Source organism: Phoenix dactylifera, chromosome 3 (assembly GCF_051530095.1).
Source record: "Phoenix dactylifera cultivar Ajwa chromosome 3, Ajwa_hap1_PhDact_Kaust_v1.1, whole genome shotgun sequence".
Lineage (NCBI taxonomy): Eukaryota > Viridiplantae > Streptophyta > Magnoliopsida > Arecales > Arecaceae > Phoenix > Phoenix dactylifera.
The window spans coordinates 10,044,657-10,054,760 of NC_143192.1; the positions used below are offsets into that span (position 1 = coordinate 10,044,657).

The 10,104-nt window shown below is 41.2% G+C and overlaps 1 protein-coding gene across 1 annotated transcript; it reads left to right on the forward strand.

The window, feature by feature from the left end:
• The first annotated feature begins 2,105 nt into the window (after positions 1 to 2,105).
• LOC103719283 (uncharacterized) lies at positions 2,106 to 4,644 on the forward strand. Its single transcript, XM_008808458.6, has 2 exons — positions 2,106 to 3,271; positions 3,405 to 4,644. Exons 1-2 carry the CDS (start codon positions 2,204 to 2,206, stop codon positions 4,392 to 4,394), a joined length of 2,058 nt encoding a protein of 685 aa, XP_008806680.3. The 5' UTR covers positions 2,106 to 2,203; the 3' UTR covers positions 4,395 to 4,644.
• The last annotated feature ends 5,460 nt before the right edge of the window (positions 4,645 to 10,104 follow it).

Here is a 10,104-nt window from a genome sequence, read left to right on the forward strand (position 1 = left end):
CTAATATAGGACTAAACACATGCCTACACGGGTCCTTACATACTCTCTCCATTCAAGCCCTGACGTCCTTGTTAGGCTTAGGGTTCAAATCTATGGGTTGAGTTTACTCTGATACCATTTGTAACAACCCAGAACTTCACATAAAAAGGCTAGCCGGAGGTATTTTTTGAAGTTTTGTAGTTCCGTATAAGTACCCAAGATCTCGACGAATAACCGTTGTAGAACTAAATACACGCCCGCACAGGTTCTCAAATGATTTGCTATTGTTGTATCCAACAAGACTACATATTACTCACCTGATCGGTGGTTGCTCATCCTTTTGTCAATCTTTCTAACTAATATAGGAAAGTTATCATCAATTGATGGAACTTCCATTTTCTTGTTAATCTGAGAGATCAAGTTTCTGTGCAACTTCCTCGTTACTGTCTCCTTTGAAATTAATCTGAGGAAGATACGGGCCAAGTGACTGAATTATCCTTGTCCTTACTATTTGTGGTCATGATCACTGAAGTAATTAACGGTTGCCATTCTTCACATAATCAAGATTTAGTCCATTGAGTTATTTGATCTGTTTTCTCCCTGTACTTTCATTTTCATCATGTTTATTTTAATCCAATAATGATCTTCTAATATTATTAATACTTTTCATGTTTAGTCATTGGATTTAGATAATCATCAAAATATCATCGCCGCCGCCGCTGCCGTCGTCGTCGTTGTCGTCATATCAAATTATTATCGTTATCATTATTGTTATTATTATCATAATTATTATCATTACTGTTACTGTTATCATTATCATTTATCATGATCATGATCTATATGTTTCTCTTTTGCTATAACCATTGCCTTGCATTTTAGTTTCAAGTTAATCCTTTCGATAATTTTCTGTTGTTGTAAGTCTCTTCTTTCTGCATGACTTAAAGTGATAAGTATGAATTTTCTTAAGTTTAGATTTTTTTTGTTTTCCATTGGTCGTTTGTGTGTTTTGTTTTTTTGACATTCCCAGTTTAAGGATTTTCGAATTCTCTTATCATTTATCATTATCATCATCATACTTGCATGACATTACCTTATTTGCATGGTGCTCTTTTCCATTTGTTTGCTGCTACGCCTTTTCTTTAAAAGACCACTTGCATATAGCCTGTATACATAGTTCGTTTTGCCTCCATCTCTTATTTATCTATTTTATAAAATAATTTATGTGCCCTTGAAGGTATTTCTGCAGTCATGCATGTAACAAGCTGATTCCTTGCAATATGTTGCATTCCTACGCATTGAGTGTTATCTTGATTCTTGTATTTTTTGTATACCAATTTATTTCTAATAATTCAGAACTTATCAAATGAATTTAAAATAATTCAAATAATCACAAAAATCAATGAATTTACATGCTCCTTCCACTTATTTTTCCAACCAAACACCAAAAATAATTTATTTTATGAAATAAATGATCCTCTTGCAATAGAGGGACGACGGCTCTCCCACAGTTACATCCGTCTACCAGAAGCAGTCTAAGATAGCTTTATCCAAGTATTTAGCTTAGCTAGATGGTAAAAAATATTAAAGGGTCCACTAAATATGGATGGTAAATCCAACAGGTGTCCAAATTACCATGCAAAAACCAGAGGTAGACCTTCATGTGAAGTATGGAGTAGGAAGAGATAGGATGGAAAACCCTAAAATATTTAAAAAACAACAGCCTTCCTAATCCCACATGCTCCAACGGTCGATTCCATTTCCAGACCCCTTTTGTTACAATTCTTGCTGCCAAATCTGGAAGACGTGGTTTGTACCTGCTCCGAATATAGCCGTTGCAACATTCAAATACCCAAAATTTGAATATAATCTTTAGACAATAAATTAATAATTTGACCAGGGTCCCACTGGAAGGTGGCCATCCGACCAAAAGCGGGGAATTCTTTTTGCACCGGACGTTCAACGGCTATCTTACGGTCGAAATGGAGTTAGTGGTCCAAAGACCTCTCTCTCTCTCTCTCTCTCTCTCTCTCTCTCTCTCTCGTGCGAAAAAAAGAAAGGACCCCTCGTCTTCTCCTTGGTTCTCGGACCACCATCCACTGTCTCTCTCCTCCATAGCCGTAGTGGTGGATTTATATTAAACGCTGTAACCCATAGACACACTTTTAGCTGGTCTTTTATCTTCTCTTCCTCCTCTCTCCCATCTCTCTGTTCCTCTTTGCAACAAATGGGTCTTTGTTTCAGCAGGAAGGAAAGCCCTTCCCCTCCTCCTGATCCCATTCCAAAATGTATTCCAAACGAGAAGAATGTAGAGGAGAAGAAGGAGAAGCAAGGAGCAGCAGCAGCTCAGCCAGTGGCAGAAGTAGCCACAGAGAAGAAGCAGGACGTTGGCATCACCCAAACTCCAAAGAAAACTCCTGCTGCCGAGGAGAAGGATAAGATCAAGAAAGCGGAGACACCCACAAAGAAGAGCCGCAAAAGAGGAGAGAGTAGTGGCAGTGGTGGCGACCGGAGTCCTCTAGGCGCAGTGAGGACTTCGAGCTGCACGAAGGAGGAGGTGGATGCTATACTTATCCAGTGCGGCCGCCTCAGCCGCAGCTCATCAGGGAAGGCCTCCACTGAGAGTGGGGGTGGGCATAGGAAGTACTCGGGCTCGAAGCGGAGCTACGATTTTGATAATGAGAAGAAAGGGGAGGAGGAGGAGGAGGAGGAGGAGGAGGAGGAGTGGGAGAAGCCAATCTCTAGGCCTTCTCCCCGCAGGAGGACACCCGGTAGGGAGCGGTCAGGGAGCAGGGAAAGGAGCAGCGGCGGGGGAAGGAGGGTGAGCCGATCACCTGGGAGGAGGTCGGAAGGTCCAACTTCATCTAGCTCTGCCGGCGATAATTCGAAGAAACCTGCGAAGATGGTGTCGGTCCCGGCGAGGGAGAAGGGTGGCGGGTTGGTCACCGAGGCTGGAGGTGTGGGTGCAAGGAGGGTCTCCTCCGCTGCGGCTAGTAAGAGAGCTGGTGAGGCCAGGGGACTGAGGAGCGCATCCCCTCGGTCCCGGTCACCTGTGAATACCACGAGGACGGCGACTGAGAATGCCGTGCATCACAATCCTCAGCCTTCTCAGCCTCAGTCCCTCAGCCGGAACTCATCGAGGAAGGCGGAGCGATCGCCTTATAGGAGGAATCCGATGGCCGAGCTCGATGAAAACTCCCTCAGGGGAAACCAGAATGGCAGCAACAATTGCAAGGCACAGAAGATCAAAGAAGGGGAGGAAGGGTTAAGGAAGCCAAGTCAATCACAGACTCAGGTGAGAATCACTTAGCTCTTATGTTCTACTTTATGAAAGATATTTGTTCTTCTATGGGTTGATCTTTTTTTTTTGTTCTAATTTTTCCCTCTTTTTGTTGCATATTGATGTAATTTGATTTGTCTTATCACAGAAAGCAAGTGAAAACATTGCTAATTTGCGAAAATCCGAGCAGAGAAATGGAGGAGCAGTGGAGGTTAAAGGCACCAACGTGATCACCAACTTCGTTCGCGAGCAGCCGATGAACCGGCGAGCCAAGGAGCAGCAAATGGAGCCTGAGATAGGGGAGGGAGCTCTACAAGTCAAAGGGGCTTCAAAGGATGGCGAGGCTCATTTGACAAGCAATGGAGTGGAAAGCAGCCTCAACCCAAGAACCATAACAAGGACTAGATCCTCGAGGAGATCTTCAAGAGATTTCGATCATGCTCTGGATCTCAACCCAGACAATCACCTCATTCCAACTTCCTACACCTCTTTGCTGCTTGAAGATATCCACAATTACCACCAGAAAAACACCGCCTTTTCTCTCCCGGCCTGTGTCTCCAAGGCCTGCTCCATCCTTGAGGCAGTGGCTGACCTCAAATCCTCCTGCTCCGAAAACAAGAGCTCCGATGCAGACCGGTCTAACAACGATGATGGCTCGCTCGATGGGCGATTCGGACGAAGGGGCTTGGTGCCGAAGGGGCCATTTGTCGAATCTGAGATCGTTGTGAAGGATGATCTGATGGAGCCCAGCCTCCACAAATATGTCTCGGTGAGGGACTTGGGAGGTGGTGAGATGGAGCCGCAGGAGTCAGCAGGGAGCAATAGCTTCATAGGACAACCCTGGTCTTCTCCTTGGGAGCCCAATTCAGGTGATTCCACTGACCGATATTGGACTTCGCAGTCCATCAATGGCGATGAAGTTGAACAGCAGCAGCAGCAGCAACAGTCGACGCGAGAGGTTGCCCGCAACTCTGAAGCTCGGGGCAGAAGATTGAGGGATGGATCTACTACCAACAGCCTCCCAACTACAATGTCATCAGGCAGCAAGAAGAGAGAGCTTGATCATCATCGCGCGCTTCACCGCGGTGGTAGCGGCTTCGGTGGTGGGAGTGGGAAAGCTGCTGCTGCTAGCTCTTAGCATCAATATTAGCTCTTAGCATCAACATCATGTAGCTTTAGTGTTGCAAACTCAGTCATGCCTAGGTTGATGTCATAGCAAGAAAGTTTGCTCTTCAAAGATGTGATTTTTTTTTTGTCTCCTATACATTGTTCGGATGTAGTCATCGCAGCGGCAGAAGCAACAATGTATGCCCTTTTGATTGTTCTTCTTGTGTTTAATGTTCAATGGAGAACTTGAATCACTTTGTTTCAGTAAAATTGTTTAAGTATGTGCATTGGATTTGAACTTCGGATGCTGCACTTCACTAGATGCTGTTTATGATTGGTATCATGAAGTTTGTATGACCCATTCAGATTACATATTTGTCATGCCTGCCTGCAGTTTAAGAGCAGACATTGGAACCCAGAAATTCAGTGCTGTGATGTGGCTCTACAAAACCAATGCTAGCTAAAGCCAATGTTCATAGTATTAGTTGGATTTCTGAGTGATAAGAAAAATATCATCTGCAACATGGAGCTACAGTCCAATGACTGCAGCTGTCATAAAAGTTCCTTATTATTAGTAGGTTCACTAAAAGTGAAGATGCACATTACTTTGATCTACCACAATGAACTTGAAGTTGCTCAAATTAAAATTCTGATTTTGAGCTCTTATCCTTAGTCCAGTTGTTGTTGATGTGATCAACAGCACACAAAAATATTAGACTGCCTTATGAGGATCGAAAAAGTAGTGAACTTACAACCACGATCTAGGTATACCGAAAAAAATTACACTATTATAAAGAAATAAACTAGAACTCCTCTGTTATTCAAACTTTTCATTAGAAGACAAATTGAAATTCCTTATCAAGGATCAGACAAGTAGTTAACTGGAAATTAAATTATGATTTTGTCAAGAAACATGACATTATGTTGAAAATAGTCAAATAATAAGAGGATCGCATGCTGTGCCCATGCATACTAGGAGTCCTTTATAATTCACTATCTTTGAACCCAAAATTGTTATCAAGAATAAAAAATATAATGAATTGGGAGTCAAACCATGACTCTGTCAGTAACCATGGGTGGAATATAGTCTAATAATAGCACATGATTAGAATATGTTGAACATATCAGGTGATATGTACTATCAGTCATACTTCTTGCAATAGATCTCTTTCATGCTTCTTAACCTTGTCATATAAACTCTTTCTGTTCCTTACTTTTTGCTCCACTAATAAGGACTAACTGTATGCAAAACCATTGATCATATTGCTATTTAATGGACAATTCTTAAATAACATGAAAACCAACACCAAGTTGGTTCGTAAATATGTTTTGAATGGTTAAACATATTTTGAGTACAAAAAAATAGTTTAACTCTACTTTTACTTCTATAGCTTGGTGGTTATTAGAAAATGTGCATATAAACCTTACATTTCATAAAATTGCACATAGAAATTAAAAACACATCTGTAAAATAAACATAAGTTAAATTCCATATGTAAGGCAGATGCCAGTTTATCTTTTTGTAACCATAATAAGTTTAACCATAGATGATAGTCAAATTTAGGTTAACTTAGAGTTGGAGCAAATAGAATGGGCCTTATTTGAATTGTTAAATACGAATAAGGGAGGGTGGTTCCCATGAATATGTAATAGTGGGTGTTCTATTCAAAAATCGTAATGATAATTGTTCAAGCCATGATGAAAACATATTCAATCAAACTAACATGCTATAGGGAAAGTTTTACTCCTATTTAGCTCCTAGAATGTTTATATGGCTATTGGATTAACATCCTTGAGTTACTCCAAAGCTTTATTCATTTCCAAAAGAGTTTTCTTTTTTAGTAATGACCACAAGATAGCAATAGAAATTAAGCTAAATTGGGTACATTGAGTAGTCTCATTGCAGATGCATTTCAATGAAGGGGGACTTCAAAATTATCATGTTGTTGGCAAGCAAAATGACAAATGCAATAATTGTTCAAATCATGATGAATGGTTTGATAGTCACTGGAAGCAAGATTTTTCTAGAACCAATTGTATTGATCTAACAAGTTTATTTTGATAAAAATGCATTACAAAATTACTTGCCATTGAGATCAGCCATCGTCAAACCACATGATTCTCACTACCATCAACTCCAAAATGTTAGCCTTCTCTTCTCTCCTTGCTAACAGTCTCAAGCATTTCATGATTGTTTATATCACCCTTGATTACCATGATGCCAGCAAGGTCACCACTTCTCTCGCAAAAGAGTCCTCCTTACCATCCACATCTAAACCATTGATATTGCTACCAATGGCACAGAGTTCTTGAGCCTCACTCATATGACTAGCAAATTGATAATATTTCAAATCTTCTCTTCTCTCCTTGCTAACAATCTCAAGCATTTCATGATTGTTTATGTCACCCTTGATTACCATGATGCCAGCAAGGTCACCACTTCTCTCGCAAAAGAGTCCTCCTTACCATCCACATCTAAACCATTGATATTACTACCAATGGCACAGAGTTCTTGAGCATCACTCATATGATTAGCAAATTGATAATATTTCAAATCTTCCAAATAGCTCAACCTTGATTAAGAAGGTTGCATCGGTGCCATACAACATCTTGGTGCTCTAGATTTATGAACCAATTATCACATTTAGCATTGATAGTGCATCACCTGCAATATATGCACCTCCTACAACATATGGATCGGTCCCAGCAAAGAAGAAGGTGGTTGACTCCATTGCGGAGGCTCAAGTGGTGGTTGATATCCTTGTGGATTTTTAAGAGGTAAGGGTTGACATCCCCCTTGAGACTCTGAAGGAAAGGGCTAACACCCCTACTAATACACTAACGAGTAAAATTTTAATGTGTCAAGTGTCACTTGGAGCAATGCTTAGGATTGTCATGAAGGATATCTTCATAGGTGCCTATTGAGTTATTTGGGTTAGTTGAAATAGATGACACGAATAAAATTTGTGCTCTAACGCAGTCATAACCATTGACTTTATGAGCTATAAAAAGATTACCTAAAAAGCAAGAAACTCTTGTTGAAGTAAAATGAATCCTTAGTAGGGTCTCAACAAGGCTTGTTGATGAGTTAAGAAATTAGAATTTCTTTAGACTAATCTATGTAAAGAGATGGCTCATTATTAGTGCCAAAAGTTAACAGGAGAGCCACCTATTAAGCTTGATGTACAAATATTTAGAAGATCATGTTCATATATATCACGTCATTTTGACTCTCAAGCAACATTATGTTACTCCTCATCATTACTACAAGTACATGATAGGACTTTTAAACTAACTGGACTCTCTGATAGGACAGAGAGAGGGCACTTCAAACTAACTAGACCTTTCTTAAAAGGACTAATGTCGAATCTTTCCAAGTAATATGATGATGATAGATAAGAACAATAAGAGTCCTCCACCATTGGTGAAAGAGGTCTGTTGGTGTTTGATGACCCAAAGATTGATTCATAGATTGATTTTGATGATCACAACACCTTGAAGTATAGATACTAATGTTTATGTTGCAAGGAGAAAGATATTTATTTTGCAAGGAACATAGCAAGTTGGAAGAACACAAGAAGGCCTCTAAAAGCACTCAAGAAAAGTTGGAAGAAAGCTACAAGTTATTGGCCCAAGTCTCAAGTTCAAAAGATTCAAATTGGAGGAGCAAATTCAAGGAAAATTTAAAAGAATAGTCTTCGAGTCGACTCCTGAGGAATTCGAGTCGACTCCAATGCTTGGCGAGTCAACTCGAGAGTAGAACGAGTCGACTCCAGGGTGTAAAAGGCAGAAAAGTCAGAGAGGGATTTTCGACCCTGAGATTCGAGTCGACTCCTGAGGAATGCGAGTCGACTCCAATGGTTGTCGGGTCGACTCCAAAGAAAGCGAGAGTCGACTCTCAGTGGTACACAAGGGAAAACTCAGAGAAGCAGTTTTTGGACACTGAGATTCGAGTCGACTCCCACAAAGTCCGAGTCGACTCCAAAGACAGCGCAACCCCAAGACAGAAGACGGTATTTTCGTCTCTGAGAGGCGAGTCGACTCCAAGACAAGTCGAGTCGACTCCAAGGCAGCGCGGCTCCAAAATACAGAGGATCAGTTTTCCGACTCTGAGATTCGAGTCGACTCCCAGACAGCTCGAGTCGACTCCAAGGCAGCACTACACTAAGATGGCAGAAGACCAACTTTCGAAAACTGAGAGCCGAGTCGACTCCAAGGAAGTTCGAGTCGACTCCAAGACTGGACGAGCCAAAAGACAGAGGATCGGGAGTTCGGACTCTGGGATTCGAGTCGACTCCCAGGATAGTCGAGTCGACTCGAGTGGACAAAATTCAAATTTGGAACAGTTGCCGAGTCGACTCCGGAAAAGCTTGAGTCGACTCCCGCTACAGCCGAGTCGACTCCTGATCGCGCGAGTCGACTCCGATCCCAACGGTAATATTGTCAGGAGGTGCAGACTGGTTCCAACGGCTATATTTTTGTCTCTAACGGCTATATTCTTGTTTCCACTCCATCTAAAGCTATAAAAACAAGAAGAGAGCTAGGGGAGAACTCATGGAAGTGGGAGAAAACATTTAGGAAAGAGATTACAAGGAAAATCTCCCATAAGCACAAAAAGGGCCATCCAAAGAGAAATAGAGAGAAGAAGAGCTTCCAAGTGAATCCCAAAGCTTCCTCTCCATCAGTGTGCTGCCTCGGTGATCCTCTACTTCGTGCCAAATCAGAAGAGGGTCAAGTAAAGAAGAAGTCGAGCTCCTCCATCTTCAAAACTCGTTTGAGGGCTTCTCTTTACTCTGTTTGTTTATATTGTTATATTTGCTTGTTTAAGAAGCTTTGATTTGTTTTAAACTTTGTTTTATTATCTTGTAACTTGATTCAATCACGGGATTGAATCAAGGGGTTAAGGTTTGTTGGTGAGCCAAAGGGAAAACCAACGGTGTAAGGTTTGTTGGTGAGCCGAAGGGAAAACCAACGGAGATAGGTTTGTTGGTGAGCCGAGGGTAAAACCAACGTGAAAGGGTTTGATTGTGAGCCCGGGAAAACAATCGGGGAGGTTCTAGTCGGTGAGCCTGGGAAAACCGACCGAGTTCGTTGTGCGCTCGTAAAACAACAAGTTGGGTTGTGAGCTTGTAAAACAACCGGCTGTAATCTGTAGGATTATAGTGAAATTCCCAAGAAGTCTTGGGGAGTGGATGTAGGTGCTGGGGTGCACCGAACCACTATATGTTTGTTGTGTTTGTAATGCTTCTGCTTATTGTCTAACTAACACACTCACTTACTTAGATAAACTGCTTGCTTAACTCTTATCTGGACATCCTTTAGTTGCAAGCATATTTAATCAAGTCACATTCTATACATCAAACTGTTGCTAAGTTTAACTTTCATTGCGCATATATACAACTTAGCATAATTAATCAAAAAGTACTGGAAGTAGTTTAAAAGTTTTAAAAGACCCAATTCACCCCCCCTCTTGGGTTGTATCTACTGGGCAACAAGTGGTATCAGAGCAGGTGCTCAAATATTATTTGTAGTCTTAACCGACTAGAGCCAAAGATCATGACAACCCCACATAACGTATTACTTGCTGAGGGACTTTCCACAAACAGACCTCCACTGTTTGATGGATCTAACTATATTCAATGGAAAGCTAGAATGAAAATCTTTACTCAATCACAAAACTATGAGTTATGGAATGTCATAACAAATGGACTACACACACCCACGAAATTAATTGAAAGTAT